The sequence below is a fragment of the Corella eumyota genome, chromosome 5, assembly GCF_963082875.1.
Source record: "Corella eumyota chromosome 5, kaCorEumy4.1, whole genome shotgun sequence".
NCBI classification, from domain to species: Eukaryota; Metazoa; Chordata; class Ascidiacea; order Phlebobranchia; family Corellidae; genus Corella; species Corella eumyota.
In genome coordinates this window covers 14134390-14151283 of record NC_137494.1, presented here as the reverse complement: position 1 = coordinate 14151283, position 16894 = coordinate 14134390, and the positions used below count along the sequence as shown (strand labels likewise).

Here is a 16894-nt window from a genome sequence, read left to right as displayed (position 1 = left end):
AATACCAACTGCTTCCATACTATTGCGCCCTGTTTTAATTTGACATAAGTTAGCTAAAAATGCTGTAGTAGTAAGAACACTTGACTTTACTACATGGGGCTCGTGGTTTAATCCCCACTGCTTCATGCTGTAAGGATTTTGAGAAAGGCTCTTCAATTTATGACAGAGCCAAAGACCTATTGGCAGGTTAATTAAGGGGTTTATAATCAATGTATTTTTCAGTTGAAATCATATAAGCGTAGTAGTTATTTTAAGCTAGTGTAGTTAGCAGGCGAGTCTTCTGATAAAAAAATTGCAAAGTTAAGTAGTTAATTAACCATTTACTAGATATAGAATTTACAAGGGCACGAATAAAGGTCATAAATAAATACAATTTATTCTCTGACTACACTTTGACCTCTAACCAAAATGTCTTCTGCAATCTTTTTCATTTCAGCTTCTTCGGCGTGTTGTTCATTTAGCTCCTAAGAAAATGTGATGTTATTAATTACATAAGCGCTCAGCCTACTAAAATATTTCTTACGTTTCTTATCTGAGCAATTAGACAACAAGGTAGCATACATCCCACACAATTATCATCTTGGGGTAGACCTGGGATGCTATTTGCTGCTCGGTAGGTAATTTTGCTTTTACCAACAGATAACCATGATCCAATAACAAATGGGGCAATAAGACAATAAATGCAATGGTCTTTAGAAGCTCCCATACCTAAAAATGGCAATAAATAAATAGTTTGGTAGCTTTAAAAAGGTTTTACATTAAGAATATACCCAGATCGCTGGCGTTTTCCCCATGTACAACGCAAGGTATTAGCAGTGATTTAAAACACACGCCCCGATCATGGAGCATATCAACCAGTCGAAAAGTAAAAGTCCCCTCTCTCTGGATGACAAGCAAACGTTGTGCTTCACTGTCGATCACCTTGCGCTTCTCAGTCTCCGATTTGACTTCCGCCAAATGGATCTTGTTTCCCCCCTTATTCGTTTTTGACATGTCCATTTTTGTAGGCAAATTAAAACCAAACTAGACTAAACTGACCTAGGCTAACTGGTCTTATCTTTTGCCTGTTTAAACTATCCTCAAAGCTTAAAACCTGCATAAATATTTGAACTATTAAAACTCTAGACTAATCTAGGATAAAATATAAACCTCTTCTTTCCATATAGCGTTTACTTACCGTTAAAACTACAAATTTATCTGCATTTTTATAACTTTTTAATTACACTTTTAAATTTTTCTAAGTTTTTGACTTGGACCAAACTATTTTGTTTTGTTCTATTTCGTTTACGTTGTACAAGAAGCATTATTACGCCATACACAAACCATACATCATAGGTCAAATTTTCATCTTTCAAACCCAAATTCTGGCATTTTAGTTTGTTATTAATTAATTTTATTTACATAAACTAATATTTATTAACAAATAAAACGTGTTTTTGTACAACTTTATGATATTAACGTGTCCAATGCACTTTGAACATTTTTTTTCTTGGCAACGTCGGGCAACATTGCAAAGCCAACAAGGCGTAGCAAAAAAAGAAAAAAGCAAGAAACTAGCTATTTTATTTCATGTGCCACGTCATGTTATTGAGCTAGGCCGCGTTTATAATTGGAATTTTTTAACATTTAAACAATTTTAAAAGATTTTAGGACATGTTTTATGAAATAAAAGTTGTTATATGTTATTACAGTGCTTTGTTTTTCGTTAATTTGCCGCGAGTTTTAACGCTTTTCTATTAAAAGCGCTTTTTTGTTTATATAAAGTTTTTCTAACAACTTTTTATTTACTTTTGACACTTTTTAATTCTTTTTTTTGTTTAAACACAGGTTGATATCTAGACTAATTGATCATTCAGACAGTTTAAAACGACTTGCAGTTGTTTAAAATTGCAGTTTTTCTGAATTAAACAAAGAAATTAGTCTAAAAAAGACGATTTTGTTTTAAAAACGAAGCTAACTTAATTTTCAACGATGAATGTTTTCCGATTATGTGGCGATCTTTCTCATCTTGCTGCTATTATTGTACTTCTGCTAAAAATATGGAAAACAAGATCTTGTGCAGGTATGTTATAAACAAAATTAAATTAATAAAAAACTAATGTCAGAATTAAGTTTTTTTACAAAGACTGTATTTTTAAACTTTAAGTAGTGACAATAATTTCATTTTTTTATAACACCAAAGGTTGCTTTGTTATCTGATTAAATATCTAAATATTATTAATTTTGTGTAATCATTTTGCAGGTATTTCTGGCAAAAGTCAAATTTTATTTGCGTTGGTTTTTACGACTAGATATTTGGACTTGGTGACCAACTTTATTTCACCATACAATAGTGTTATGAAGGTAAAAACTATTAAATTGTGTTTTAATAAACGTACATGGTTTATAAGTGCATATACAGTTTTTATACCTTTTTCATTTGGTTGAGAGCTTTTAAATTAAAAAGTATTAATTGTTTTGCTAATTTAAACAACTTGACTTTTAGATAATTTATATCGGTTGTTCGTACGCCACTGTCTACTTGATCTATCTTAAATTCAAAGCAACTTACGATGGAAACCATGACACATTCCGAGCTGAATTTTTGGTCGTCCCGGTTGGTGGTCTAGCTTTTCTGGTTAATCATGAATTCTCACCACTTGAGGTCAGTAGACCATTGTTTTAAACTATCCAGATATTGTTTAATTTTTTTTAGGTAAAAGATATATTGATCTGGCATAATTTAAATGTTATGTCACAAGTTTTAAGTAAATCAGTTATGGTAATGGCCAGTCTAGACTAGATACTTATATGGACATTTAACAGACAATATTATGTGTCAGGAATATCTTGAACTTCTATAACTCAATACTGGACCCAAAGGATTCAAAATTGTTAAGTTTATGCCATGTTTTAAGAAACATTTTTATTAATTTTTTTTATAGATTTTGTGGACATTTAGTATCTATTTGGAAAGTGTTGCAATCTTGCCCCAACTTTTTATGATTAGCAAAACTGGAGAAGCTGAAACTATAACAACTCATTATTTATTCGCTCTGGGTAAGTTTGAAAAACAAAACATTTAATTTTGTACGAGATTTTGATGAGTTATTTTTCAGGCATTTAAAAGCTAGACAATGCAATTTTTGGATCTTCTATTGGTCTTTTAGTTTGAGATCAGTTTTATTGTTTTTTCTAAGTAATTAACACTTATAACAATAAACATTTAATTTAATTATTTAAACGCTGACAATGAAATAAAACGTAGTTTTAGATATCTTCTTATTATACTTAGCTGTTTATGTTAAAAAACAATAACTGTCTTAAATTACAAAGTATCAGTGCATTTATTGTATTAATTACTAGTTGTATTGTTTGCATATAATAGCAATCTTGTTTAATTATAATTAAAAATATCTGTAATTTTTATTTTCTACAGGATCTTACAGAGCCTTGTACTTGATTAACTGGATTTGGAGATATTATAATGAAGGATTTTTTGACTTGATCGCCATCGTAGCTGGATGTGTTCAAACAATCCTTTATTGTGACTTCTTCTATCTTTATATCACTAAAGGTAAGTTCAATGTCTTTGTGTATTTTAATTTATCCTCTTTGTTAAAAAAACTACATTTACAGCTTAAATACAAAGTTATTTATAATAGCCAGCAGTTTAAAGTTGCCTTTGTCAGTTTGGTGTATTACACCCTTTGTTTATTAACTTTTTGTTAGAAAGTATTTTTGTTTTTGCCAGTCTTCTTTTACAGATTGGCTTAAAGGCAAAAGTTTGTGTTACAATAAAATAACGATTTAAATTCTAAATTTAATTATTCTTTTACCTCTAAATGGTTTGCCTTTTTTTATATAAATTCAATTAAAAATTTTAGCTTGAAGGCATATGTATAATACAACTTGACTTATATAGCAATAATTTAAATTATGAATGTTTTAGAAAGTGGTATATTTTAAAGATTTTCCAATAAAGTTTATTGGCTATTAACCTTTTTTATGAAGGTTTATTTATTATTTTATGGTTTATTTAATTGTTATTACACCAGTTGGTGTTTAGAAACTGTTTTTAAATAACCTTTTAAATTTTTTATTTTTAAATTTGTAAAATATTTTTTATTTTTATTTTTTTTTAGTTCTGAAAGGAAAGAAATTAAGCCTCCCTGCATAAACACTTTACTCAATATTAACTACTGGCTTAAAGGGGGGTTATATAAGAATATAAAACACATCCAAAAAAGACTTTTTTTAGCCTGTCTGTTTCTCCAAATTACTTGATACGGTGTTAAATGTAGATTATCATAAAGTGCATGTGCATTTTAAGCATTTAGGGGACATTGGTTTTTGCAAAGTATTTTTTTTTCTCATCTAGTTATTAAGTGTAAATATATTATATATTGTATGTTCACATCGATTGGGTCCCTTACACTACTTAACTCCTATTTTATGTATTCTCAACCTATGTGAAAATAAAGTCTATTTTATTTTAATTCAATACTTCATGAAATAGTCGCAAATAGGTTTAAAAAATAAATCTGTATAATTTTGCCTACAAATAAATAATCATAATTTTAATAATGTATTTTTTTAAAACATACAAGCTTTAAATAATCCCTTTTTTATTTAAAACTATTTTTGTTGCCATATTTCATCGTTTTTTGACAACCAGTTAATTTTAAAGAAAATAGTATACAATTTTGCTAACCTACTATTCAAAAAATAGTAATTTTACAAATAATATGCCGGTAAATTTAAATTACATGATATAAAATAATACAACTTTTAAAGTTGTATTTTAATGTAACTTTTTTGATATCAGATTTTTTTTATTATAATTTTAAAGATGATTTGTAACATTATCTTGACCTTCTAGTATTTGTGTGAACTTCTATGTGCGAACAACTTGTGCTTGTATCACTGGACTGTAAGATTTTGACATTTGTAGAGGCTAAAAATAAAATATTATCGAAAATAATAATTTCTAGATAAACTTATTTATCCTTGATGTTAGACCGATAACCAACCATATATTACATTTTGTTACCCTTTCTTGATTTTTGTTAATTGGTATTTTTTTGAACTAGTAATATTGTCTGATGAATAGGCGAAATTAATTTTTTTTGTCACAAATTTTTTTATTTTGGTTTTTCGCGCATTGATAAAAGTAAATAGTAAATACGATATACAGTTAATATTACAACAATGCGACGGGAAAAATGACAAAATCAATTTAATGATTTAAAACATGCCAAAAGTATTATTGTTTATACAAAGATTTTAAGTATGTTATGGCATGGTCACTAAACCCAAAATTGCAATCTAAGGAAAAAATTGTAAGGCCTTGCAAAATTAAAAACAAACTTTGATAACTATAGAATTTATTTACAATTTTGCTGTTATATAATTTTAAAAATATATCAATTTTCTAAGTTAGTGAATAATATAATAATGTATATTACAAAATTTTACAGGTAATGTAAAAACTTAACCAAAAAAAATTTGAATTGTTTTATGGCCCCTTGAAATTAGGTTTCATTTTTGTGGTAAAAATTTGGTCGTTTAGAAATTTTTTTTACAGGTTTTGCAATTCGCGTTTTTTTTCGTTTTGCAAAAAAAATCGTAATTTTTTGGTTTCCAGTTTCAGCTTAAAATATCTAACGAATCGGTCCGTTAACCATGCAGTAACCGTTTAAAATGTAACTATACCATTGTTTTGATGTTAAACAAACGTAAATAAGTAGTCTTACCTTTAAATTTAGGATAGGCAGAATTTTATTTGTAAATGTATATGTTTTAAATCATTTATAATGCTAAGTTTTTAGTCGCAAATTTAAAGTTTTAGAATTTATTTTAAAGCGATTTATCTAGGGAATTTATTTTTACGTTGAAAATTGACAGGTTGACAATTTTTTGCTCGTAAATGTACAGCTTTAAATTATTCAAAATGCAGAATTTATTTGTAGTTTTAGAATCATATCTACGCAAAAAATGGATTTAATAACAAACATACTTATTTTCCGATATAAATTAAAATACCTTTCTAACCGGTAAGCTATAATATTGCCAACATATGGATACATATTTTTGCTTTTAGAGAGATTTTTTGTTAGTTACCAAAAACGAATAAATATGTTTTATGTATTCATGCAAATACGTTAATGCGTAATGATGAAAAGCGATCGATAACGTCATAAATTAAAATGTTTTTTCTGCATTTGTTTAGAATTTAGAGATTGCTCAGTGAGCAATTTTATGCTGGACTAAATAAAAACAGTTAATTGATGGTTTGATAGCGTTATTTGAAACCAAGATATAGCCTGTAAAACAATTAGTTGTATTGGTTAAATAAATAGAATTTTTAATATTAAAAAATATGAAGTTTATATTTGGATTATTAGTTATTTTCGAAATAGTATTTATTCAAAAAACATACGGTATGTATTTATGCATTTTGGGTGAAAGTTTATAAGCCTGTTTTGTGAAATTTTAGTGAATATTATTGCAATTCAATAAAATAAAAACGCAATTTTTTACCTATATTTATATATTAGGCTATCCTTGCGGTGATCCTGGCGTTATTTTTAATGGAAGAAAATTATTTCAAAGACAAAACCGACTTGTTCAATTTATATGTGATCCTGGTTTTCAAGTGATTGGAAAAAGCTTAATGTCATGTGTGAGAGGGGTTTGGAAAGGGGAGAAACCTATTTGTGTTGGTAAGAACACTTTTATTGTTATGTTATTTGATATTTTTAACTTTAATATTAATATTTGTTTGATTAAATTTGGCAACTCTACTTTTACGGTAGTTCCCCACTTTTGCGCGCTTTTTAAAACACGTGAAAGCAAGACAATTAACTTTTTTTCTGTAGAAAAATAAAGAAAGATATTACAATTCCTTTAAACTAGTGATTTGTTTAATATACAATATTAATATTTGTTTATAGTTTCAACTTGTCCCGAACTAAGATATGAGAAAAACGCCCACGTTGAGGTAAATCGAAATGGAACGCTTGTTGAGTTTACATGTAAAGCGAATTTTGAGATTAAAGGTAAAAGGTTAATTTCTTGTAGGGATAGAAGGTGGAATCACAAACAACCAAACTGCATGAGTAAGTTGTTTATTTTTTGAATCATTTGACAACCAGAGTACTCTGGCTGTCTGGGTTTTGCCGGATATATTTGGCATAAACTGTTTAAAAATTGTTGCAATTTTACTAAAATTGGAAAGTTATGACTTTTAATAAATGCTAAATTTGAAGTAAAGTATTCTTTTTTTTAACTGGCGTAATTATTTGGCAATAAAAATTTAATTTTTGTAGTATATATATATGTATACTTTGTCGTTTTGTAAACTTTCTGGTTGTTTATTGCCAGATTATGTTAACAAAATAATCATTATTATTTAGAAATAAAAAGTCATATCAGCATTCTTGATCGTTTTCCTGGTTTAACTTCACCATCAGTTTTGGTATGTTACTTGTTATTAAAATAGTGTAATATTAATATGCTAAATATTTTAACAAAGTTTTTTTTTATTTTTTTTTTATTTATTAGACAGTACTTTTTTAGGAGCTACAATGTTAATTTTATTGTCTTAAAACTTGGTTATTTAAAAAATACAAAATTTGCAAAGCATTTTTTTTACTGTTGCATTAGAATATTTTGTATATATATATTTTTTTTAGACAACAGCATCAACTTTACCAGAGAAAAGATTAAGATGCCCATCACCTCAAAGACCTAAACGAGGATATCACATGTAAGTTATATTACAGTTTATAATATGTAAAATTAGAATTAAAAATTAATTTTCTCATATCGAGGATAAATTAAAATACAAAAATTATTGTTTTTATAGAACTCGACCTTTGCCCCCGGAATTTGCTGATGACAATTATGTTTACTACATCGAGTATCACTGCTTGCCGGGGTTTGTAAGGGTGAGTGGGGATAACACGAGTTATTGTTTAAAGAATGGAGTTTGGAGTGGGACTGTCCCTGAGTGCGAGGGTAAGTTAAATAAATTTGAAGATATTGCGCTACCCTACAAACTAAAAGTAAACTATCTGTATTTGACTCCAGACAATTTTATTTAAAGCTATTTTAAAAAAAATGTTTTAAGTTTCCAATCGCTTAACAAGTACTACCAATTTTTTTAAAACACTTACATAAAAAAGCAAGCAGTGTGGTGGTAAGAACATTTGCTGCACCACACATAAGGTCGTGGGTTCAACCCCACTGCTTTCATGCTGTAGCGCCCTTAAGTAAGACGCTTTAACTGTATCAACTCCTGCTAAGCCAATACTTTATCAACAGCTTAATTACCGGGCAATTATAATCTATAATATCCCAAACTGCCACAGGCAACTCGAGACTGGGTCGGAGTAACTGATATTACTCTATGTTTAGATCGCGCATTCGACCTTCCCACATTGAGGATAAAGATATATACTAACCCAAATAAAAGAGGGGGGCCACAAACTTATCTAGAAAAAACTCTAGAAGTCTAGAAAAAACTCTTAAATGCTCTATGTATTTTTTATTTTTTTTTTTGTTCTTATATTTTAGATATATCAGGCTGCATGACTGGATTTAAACGAACTTTATTAGGGGTATGTGAAGGTAAGGGTTAAAAAATTAATTTTTTAAAGGTTTAAAATATAATTTTTTTATATAACTTGACCAATTTTTTTTCCAGATATAAATGAATGTATGTTAGACAATGGTGGTTGTTCAAATAAATGTGTTAATTTACTTGGAAGTTTTGCTTGTACTTGTTCATTAGGATATCAGCTATCAGTCAATCAGAAAACTTGCGTTGGTAATATAGTTATTGTCGTAAAAAAGATTTAGTTTTTTCATTTTAACTGATATTTTTTTATTTTATAATATTTATTTTTACAATACTTTGTTTTGTAGATGTAGATGAATGTGCAATTTCAGTTCATATTTGCAACCAAATTTGCACAAATTTACCCGGCTCATATCAATGCTCTTGTTCCGAAGGATTCTTTTTATTCGAATTCGATAACAGAACGTGTATGGGTAAGATATATAATGTTTATTTGACCAGTAATTTTTTTAATAATTAATTTAACTATAAAAATTTATTAACCTAAAGTTTATAAACGCGGAAAAATTTGGTATTCCGCCAATAGGTTTTTGACTTGGCAGGATTTTGTATTATTTATAGTGCATAAGTCAAGAGCGCTATAACATTAAAGAAGTGGGGATCAAACTTAGGACCTTATGTAGTGAAGTTAAGTAATCTATTCCTTACTACTATGCTTGTAAGGGTTGTCAACATAGCTTATCATTAAACTTCTATATTTTTAAATTTCAGATATAAATGAATGCTTACCGGATGGTAGAGGCCCTTGCGAACATTTTTGTATGAACACCTATGGAAGTTTTAAATGTGCTTGTCCACGAGGTTCCCAACTTAATTCTGATCAACTTACATGTAGTGGAAGGATTTGTAATGCTGGATTCAAAATGGAAGTAAATGCATTAACCCAACAAAGTAATTGTGTTGGTAAGACTAGTTTGTTTAATATTGTATGTGCCTTTTTAAATATATGAGGTCATGGGTTTAATTCCCACTGCTGTCCTTTATTAGCAGTTAACAGTAAGCTTCACTTTTTAAAATGAAATCTAAAGCTATAACTTTTATTTTATTATTTGATATTTTTTATTTTTTTAGACATTGATGAATGTAGTGTATCAAACAATCACTTCTGTGAAGAAATATGTGTAAACACATATGGAAGTTATCACTGCAGTTGTAATGGAAATAGATTGTTGTTGAGTGATGGGTTTTCTTGTAAGGAAAAAAAAGTGACAACAGAAACAACCGAAGACCAACAAAGACAAAGAGGTAAACTAAATAGTTTGGTTAAATTTTTGATTGTTTTTAATAAATAAAAATTGACTTTTGTAAAGTTTTGTAAATGTAAAAAAATCCTGAAAAAAATTAAAAATTCGAAGACATGGTGTTAGTGGGAATTTAACACAGAACCTTATGTGTTAAAAAACACAATATCAAGCAACTTAAAGCACTAATCCATACCAATAAAAATATTACTATTTTAATTATACAAGTTTTTATTTAATTTCTTATTTGTTTACAGAGAGGATTGAATGTTCAACAAGTACTGAAGTTTGTTCACCAAACTGCCATGAAATAAATGGGTTACCAATGTGTAACTGCCCACTTGGATATCTTCTCGATACTACAGTTGGATTGTGTAAAGGTGACAAAATTGTTGTCTTTTATTTCTTTTTTTTTTATTTCCATTAAAAAAAATCTGACTTTACATGCTAATTTTAAAGTGTCTTATTTTGCTTAGGCCTAATTTTAAGTTTTTTAGTCAGTTTGATACGTTGTCTTTTTATTAATTTGTTTAAGTATTTAGTAAAATATTTATTTTATACTCTTTCAGATATTAACGAATGTCTCATGCCAAATCGATGCCAAGAAATTTGCGTGAATTCGTTTGGAAATTATCATTGTCGATGCTACGGTAACCGGGTTCTGTTAAACAACGGCTACTCATGCATTGACCGAGTTGCATCAGTTACTACCTCTGCTCCGGCAGTTACACAAACACAAAAAGGTACGTAAAACAAATTATAAACTAATTAAAAACTGCTATATTTTAACTGTTTTAGTGTGAAGTTTTTATGTAAACTACTTAATTAGTGCAAGTTTTGTTTATTTTTTCTCTTTTTTTCTTTTAAATTTATTTTTTTTAGCTGAAGCTCTTGCTTGTAAACCTGGAATGGCAAGATGTTCGCCGACTTGTTTGGTTCCGCTTGATCACAGATCATGCGTGTGTCCTTCTGGGTACACTTTTGACTCTGAAGGAAGAATGTGTCAAGGTAACACACAATTAAACTATTATCACACACACTCATATTTCAACATAATTTAACATTTAAAAGCCTTACTAAGGTTAAAAACACTTGGTTAAATTGGATTGATTTTTTAGTTTGTTGCTTAAAAATTAATATATAAATAATGAATCTTAGTGGACATTATATGTGTGTCCAATTTATAGGCCTACAAAATAAATAAAACTGCCATTTGTGGTGCATGGGTATTTTATCACGGGCAAATATTAGTTGAAAGCTGCAACCATAGGCTGCTCTATCAACCAGTAATAATCATTATTTTTTTTAGATATTAACGAATGTGTAAAGTTAAATTCCTGCCAAGATCTTTGCATCAACTCACTTGGTAGTTATTCTTGTGGATGTTTTGGCCACCGTGTGCTTTTAAGTGATGGATTTTCATGTATGGAGAAAATTAGACCAGTTACAACAACAATTACAACTAGCTCTACAACAATACCCCCTCCAAGTAAGTTTTTATATTTTTAATGTTGTAAATTGATTTTTTTGTTTAATTTTTACTGCACAAAATTTTAAAGTAAATTATCTTTTTTTATGAGTTTGTTAATTTTTTATCTTATTTACAGCTAGAATAGAATGTGACGGAACCAAACGACGATGCTCAGCGAACTGTATTGACATTTATGACAGCTTAGTTTGTACTTGTCCACTAGGGTATGCTCTTGATGAAGAAACGAGAATGTGTAACGGTAGGAAATTATTTTTAATCTTTAAATATAACATAATGCTTATTTAAATACTAAATCCATGTTTTTTCAGATATAAACGAATGTAAGACACTAGAAGCTCCATGTGAACGATCAACTTGTAATAACACAGTAGGAGGTTATAGATGTATTTGTGAATTCGGATTTCAGCCTGATCATAGCAATAAACATAGATGTATTGGTATGTGATTTAGTTAAAAATTTACTGATATATAAGCTATAGTTTATTATATAAGATAGTATCCCCTATCCAAGGGCGGCATTGTGTGGTGGTTAGAACACTTGGTTTTACTACATGAGGTTCTTGCTTCGATACCCACTGCTTTAATGCTGTAGCGCCCTTGAGTAAGGCACTATAAACAGTAAACTCCTTTTGAGCCAATACTTAATCAGCAGCATAATTAGCAGGTAATTATAATCTATAAAATCGTAAACTGCCAAATACAATTCGAGACCTGGAGGTAACTGATGTTACTCTATGTTTAGGTCATGAAGTTGACATTTCTACATCAAGGATAAAAAAATAATTATCAAATATTGAATTTAGATTTAAATGAATGTATGCTCAACAATGGCGGTTGTTCTCAATTATGTTTAAACCTAGTCGGAAATTTTAATTGTTCGTGTCAGGAAGGTTTTAACCTTGCTCAAGATGGAACAACTTGTGAAGGTAAAATTTAAATATTTTTTAACTTTAAAATTTCAAAAAAGTTTTAAATTGAAATGTTTTTAGAAATTCTCCGGGTCAATAATGAATGTGCCCCACTTAGTAACCCTAACAACGGAGTCGTGCTCCCTAAAAGCTTATGTTTGGGTGGTCGACCTTTAACTGAAGGTCGGGTGTGCTTGTACACTTGTAATCGGGGTTACGAGATTAACGGAGAAAATCGAAGGGTCTGCAGTAATGGGGCCTGGTCAGGGGAAGCCCCAGTTTGTGAGGGTAAGTAAAAATTTTGCTTGGTAAAATTTTTAGGGGTAAAAACAGATTTTAACCTTTTCTTGTATGGGTTGGTTAAAATATTATGGGTAAAATTTTGGGGTGAAAACAGATTTTAACCCTTTTAAAGGAGGGTAGGTTAAAAATAGTATGGGTGAAAATTTAGGGGTAAAATCAAATTCTAACCCATTTTTTACCCATTATCAGCCACTGAGTTATGCCCAATAATAATCCAACCCAACAACACCGAAGTTTTCCCCCCTAGTTGTGCACAAGAGAAAAGTCTAAGGTGGAAGTTGTGCATGTTTCACTGCCGTAGTGGGTTTCAGATGGTGGGGAACTCAATCACGAGATGTGGTCCCAACCAAAGATGGGATAGTGAGCCCCCAAAATGTGTACCCAAGTTACAAGGTAAGGGGCTTTTATTTTTCGGGTCTTATTTTATTTTTTACCATGTAATCTGTTTTTGTACCCTTAACAGAGCTTAAAATTATTTAAAACTTGTTGAGTAATATTGCTATAATATGTTTAACAATATATTAAACTAAACTTAATATTTTTTAGGTTTTATTACTCCGAAAATTCAGTGTCCACCAGATATAGAAGTTAATTTAAATGAAGGGGAATCTGTTGCAAAAGTCACGGTAAATATTCTTTGTAATTGTAATAAATATAACTAAAGCATTTTATTGCACCAATCTTAACCAAGATTACCCAATTTTATATATATTTACCATATTTAATTATAAAAAGGTTTTTGTTGGGAATCAAACCTGGGACCTCATGTAGTGAGGCCAAATTTTTTTAAACATTTCACCTTGCTATTATTATAGCTTAGATAAATTATTAAATTTATTTAATCAGATTCCAGATCCTATCTCTAATATGAACATTATTGAACAACGAAGTGATGGAAGAAAATTACGGAACATATTTCCTGCTGGTAGCACGGTTATTCAGTTTACAGCTTTCACTGATAACAGATTACAACAAGCTTCATGTGAAGTAACAGTTAATGTCCAAGGTAATTTAAATCCACAAATACAATAAATATATATTTTTTTATTCTCGATGTAGAAAGGTCGACTTCACGACCTAAACATAGAGTAACATCAGTTACTCCAACCAGTCACAAGTTGACTTTAGCAGTTTGGAATATTATAGATTATAATTGCCCGATAATTATGCTGCTGATTAAGTGCTGGCTCAGCAAAAGTTTATACTGTTTGTAGTGTCTTACTCAAGGGTGCTACATCACAAAGGCAGTGGGGATCGAACCCAGGACCTCATGTAGTAAAGTCAAGTGTTCTGACCACCAAACCATGTTGCCAGTATTTTTACAGCCTTTCACATTTTACTTATTTTGAATGTTATATAGATACCACACGTCCAGTTATAGAAGTTTGCCCTCCTTCTATTACAGTTCCAACCTCAAAGAAATATGCTGATATTAGTTGGGAAGAACCAAGGTTTAGGTTAGTGTCTTAATTCAAAAATCTAAGTTTTTTGATTTGTTTTTATTTATTCTTGATGTGGAAAGGTCGACTTCACAACCTAAACATAAAGTAACATCAGTTACCTTAACTCAGTCTTAAGTTGACCATGCCAGTTTGGATATTTTAAAATTATATTAACCTTCTGTTTAAAAATATTGTATTTTTATATTTTAACTTTATTGATTTTTTAGTGACAATGTCCAAGTAGTGAATGTAGAGTTAGTAAGAGTTCCATCTGGTAGAATGACATGGGGAACTTACAGATTAACTTATACAGCAAGTGATGCTGCTAATAATAAAGTTGATTGCTCTTTTACTGTTACTGTTAGATGTAAGTAAAAAAAATTTAATTTACTAAACTTAAGGCCATGGGTTCGATTCCCACTGCTGCGATGTTGAATTTTTTTTTATTTGGTTTCTAAAAATACCATTTTGAAAAACCTAATACCTATATATTAGTTTAATGGTCTGGCAATGTATAAAAAATAATTAATCAATATTTTATTTTTAAGCTACTTTAAGTTGTATAAAACCTGAGGGCCCCCAAAACGGCCGAGTTCAGTGCAAAACATGGTTAAAAGGAATGTTTTGTGAAGCATCTTGTAACAGAGGTTACAAGTTCGAATCCCAGCCAGCCCATGCTTATGTTTGCACTGATAAAAAATGGACGCCTAATAGTGATATTCCAAACTGCGTTAGTAAGTTTAGTTAATTATCTTTTGCCTAGCTTTCATACCCTAAATATATATAAACGTATTGTTTTTTAGGAGACTACCACTCACGAAGCCATAACGCGACAGCGCCACATCGTGGTAGAGGTCGTACTTTTATTTCACGCAGCTCACAGCGCCCTCAGCGGCGACATCATTTACGGCATAATACAAAACGCGATTTATCGGACGATATTTTACAACCGCTAGACTGCGCCCCAGGGCACTTTGTAAATAATAATAACGACTGTAATATTTGTGGAGTTGGGTTTTATCAACCTTTAGGCGGTCAATTTATCTGTTTATCTTGTCCAACTGGAACAACTACCCGAAAAGCGGGTAGCAAGCATCGTTCTGACTGTAAGGCTATATCGTCTATACCACAGAGTCAAGAAATGTAAAATATCGTCTATGCAGTTCAAGGTGCTTATATTTTTACTTTTATATCTTTTAAATGGCTCGCCTTGCAATAAATGCTTGGCTATGTAAAAAATGTAATATTGGAGTGACTTTATTACCAAAACCCAGACACTAGTTGCAGCATATTAATTACTAGCAGAATTTATTTTAAACAATGTTTTTTTGCGTTTATTTTTGTAAATTTTTAAATATATTTTATAATTTTATGCAACGCCTGTTTAGTACATCCAGCTTACTTAGATATCAAGAACATGAAGGTTTTAATTTAACACTTTGCCAACAAAATTTTATTCATTTCATCTCCAAAAAAATTACAATTTGTAAGAAAAAAAATGACATTGCAAAATCATTCGGTGTCTGTATCCATGGTATTTGCTTCGTCATCATCTTCATTACATTCCATTTCGTCATCATAAAATTCTTCAATGTCAAGGGCGCTCTCAAGGTCACCATCTGTATGCCTGGTTTTAACGCAATAGTCTTCGACTGTAGTGGGTACGACAACGCCATCTCTCTGTGCCTCGCGTTGGCTGTTTCGTACCTGTAATTATAATTTATAGGACGGTCAATTCGTACCCATAATTAGCTTGTCTTGTAGTTTTTTTCTTCCTTAGAAATTTTTCTTTTTTTCAGCGCCTTATTTAAGTGCTCTACCGCATAAAAGCAGTAAGAATCGAACCTGAGATACAAAGTATTAGTTACAACTACCTGTTGTTTCACATACTCTTCATATTTGTTGTTCTTTTTATCCCGCCAATCTCTAAACATGACCGAAGCATCGACATTAGCTGGAGAATAAGTATTTGGTTCGTTCAACAATGATATTACACTCATTAAAATTGTTCTGACGTTTTGAGTGGGGTTCCATCTTTCTTGGGGTAATTCCCCGCCCTGGGGGTCGTCGATAGGGGAGTGAAGGATAGATATGCAAACCTGGATTAAAAAACATTGTTTTTTTGCCTTAAAAATATTATTTATTGTCTCTGTATTTGAAATACTGCATTTTTACAAAATTAAAACTTTTTTTTTATCAAAATTTGTAAATGTATTTTAATATTAATGCTGCTAATTTACGGTATTTTAATAAAAGTTGTTAAAGTTGATTTAAATATCGATGCCGTGAGCTTACCTCTCCATTTTCATACACATTAGGGTGCCAAATATGCGATAAAAATCGAAAGGAAGGCGGTGAGTAAGGGTAGTCGCCCGGAAATCGGATATGCGCTTTGAAGTAACCTCCTTGATATAAAGTACCTGGCGGCCCAAAAATAGCTACTTGCCAGTCGTATAAATTATTCTCATCGACTAGTGTTATCTTAAATCCCTCAACAGGTTCTTCTTGTAAGTTTTTAAGTTCTTTTGCCAAAGCTTTTGCTGAACCTGCCATGGGCAAAGCCATAATTTCAGAAAAATGAGGCCCATTTCTTTAATTAGGATTGCCACAATGCCCTCAAAATAGGCAAAAGTTGTATTACATGTTTATTATGACAAAACGATTGCCTTAATTACGTCATATTTTATAATCTAAGGTTCCTGTTTTAAGCTTATATTTGACAAAAATGGAGAAATTTTAATAGAATAGACAAAACTAAGAATCTTTAGACCAGTTTTTATAAACTGTTTGCCTTTTAAAACGCAGTATATTTGCTACAAGATAATAAAATGCTTTAACAAAATCTAGACAGTGCAAATTTAGCCAACAAAGTTAAATTAATCGCA

The 16894-nt window shown here is 30.3% G+C and overlaps 4 protein-coding genes across 5 annotated transcripts; 2 read left to right on the top strand and 2 right to left on the bottom strand.

Annotated features, from left to right (window-relative positions):
• Positions 1-374: 374 nt before the first annotated feature.
• On the bottom strand, positions 375-999 carry LOC145753553 (uncharacterized). The gene is made up of 3 exons (XM_082569958.1): positions 771-999; positions 524-708; positions 375-464 (listed from the first exon to the last, which is right to left on the bottom strand). Exons 1-3 carry the CDS (start codon positions 997-999, stop codon positions 375-377), a joined length of 504 nt encoding a protein of 167 aa, XP_082426084.1.
• An 810-nt stretch (positions 1000-1809) lies between these two features.
• LOC145751801 (ER lumen protein-retaining receptor 2) lies at positions 1810-4975 on the top strand. Its single transcript, XM_082567905.1, has 6 exons — positions 1810-2062; positions 2243-2343; positions 2486-2644; positions 2925-3039; positions 3419-3556; positions 4125-4975. The coding sequence occupies exons 1-6, from the start codon at positions 1972-1974 to the stop codon at positions 4157-4159; spliced, it is 639 nt and encodes a 212-aa protein (XP_082424031.1). The 5' UTR covers positions 1810-1971; the 3' UTR covers positions 4160-4975.
• Positions 4976-6282: 1307 nt separating this feature from the next.
• On the top strand, positions 6283-15508 carry LOC145753703 (uncharacterized). Of its 2 annotated transcripts, none has more exons than XM_082570127.1 (26): positions 6283-6422; positions 6540-6704; positions 6936-7100; positions 7398-7459; positions 7677-7750; positions 7850-8001; positions 8560-8613; positions 8690-8812; positions 8911-9036; positions 9335-9526; positions 9695-9868; positions 10122-10244; positions 10434-10607; positions 10747-10872; positions 11174-11353; positions 11472-11594; positions 11665-11793; positions 12160-12282; positions 12346-12552; positions 12757-12960; positions 13114-13193; positions 13414-13573; positions 13928-14024; positions 14237-14376; positions 14558-14743; positions 14813-15508. In XM_082570127.1, exons 1-26 carry the CDS (start codon positions 6362-6364, stop codon positions 15154-15156), a joined length of 3744 nt encoding a protein of 1247 aa, XP_082426253.1. In that variant the 5' UTR covers positions 6283-6361; the 3' UTR covers positions 15157-15508. The 2 variants fall into 2 exon arrangements, with proteins under 2 accessions (XP_082426253.1, XP_082426255.1); XM_082570129.1 differs by having other exon boundaries at positions 14558-14739; positions 14813-15108.
• Positions 15368-16599, bottom strand: LOC145753706 (ubiquitin-conjugating enzyme E2 R2-like). Its single transcript, XM_082570132.1, has 3 exons — positions 16305-16599; positions 15884-16108; positions 15368-15716 (listed from the first exon to the last, which is right to left on the bottom strand). The coding sequence occupies exons 1-3, from the start codon at positions 16572-16574 to the stop codon at positions 15522-15524; spliced, it is 690 nt and encodes a 229-aa protein (XP_082426258.1). The 5' UTR covers positions 16575-16599; the 3' UTR covers positions 15368-15521.
• Between the last annotated feature and the right edge of the window lie 295 nt (positions 16600-16894).

Excerpts from the sequence above, each read along its gene's own strand:
- LOC145753553 (XM_082569958.1), bottom strand. The coding sequence starts at position 999 with ATGGACATGTCAAAAACGAATAAGGGGGGAAACAAGATCCATTTGGCG. Across the intron at positions 709-770 it reads GGAAAACGCCAGCGATCTGG|GTATGGGAGCTTCTAAAGAC; the intron begins GTATATTCTTAA and ends TGCCATTTTTAG. Across the intron at positions 465-523 it reads TAATTGCTCAGATAAGAAAC|GAGCTAAATGAACAACACGC; the intron begins GTAAGAAATATT and ends ACATTTTCTTAG.
- LOC145751801 (XM_082567905.1), top strand. The coding sequence starts at position 1,972 with ATGAATGTTTTCCGATTATGTGGCGATCTTTCTCATCTTGCTGCTATT. Across the intron at positions 2,344-2,485 it reads CATACAATAGTGTTATGAAG|ATAATTTATATCGGTTGTTC; the intron begins GTAAAAACTATT and ends CTTGACTTTTAG. Across the intron at positions 3,557-4,124 it reads CTATCTTTATATCACTAAAG|TTCTGAAAGGAAAGAAATTA; the intron begins GTAAGTTCAATG and ends ATTTTTTTTTAG.
- LOC145753703 (XM_082570127.1), top strand. The coding sequence starts at position 6,362 with ATGAAGTTTATATTTGGATTATTAGTTATTTTCGAAATAGTATTTATT. Across the intron at positions 6,423-6,539 it reads ATTTATTCAAAAAACATACG|GCTATCCTTGCGGTGATCCT; the intron begins GTATGTATTTAT and ends TTTATATATTAG. Across the intron at positions 7,751-7,849 it reads CCTAAACGAGGATATCACAT|AACTCGACCTTTGCCCCCGG; the intron begins GTAAGTTATATT and ends TTGTTTTTATAG.
- LOC145753706 (XM_082570132.1), bottom strand. The coding sequence starts at position 16,574 with ATGGCTTTGCCCATGGCAGGTTCAGCAAAAGCTTTGGCAAAAGAACTT. Across the intron at positions 16,109-16,304 it reads ATGTGTATGAAAATGGAGAG|GTTTGCATATCTATCCTTCA; the intron begins GTAAGCTCACGG and ends TTTTTAATCCAG. Across the intron at positions 15,717-15,883 it reads AAGAGTATGTGAAACAACAG|GTACGAAACAGCCAACGCGA; the intron begins GTAGTTGTAACT and ends TTATAATTACAG.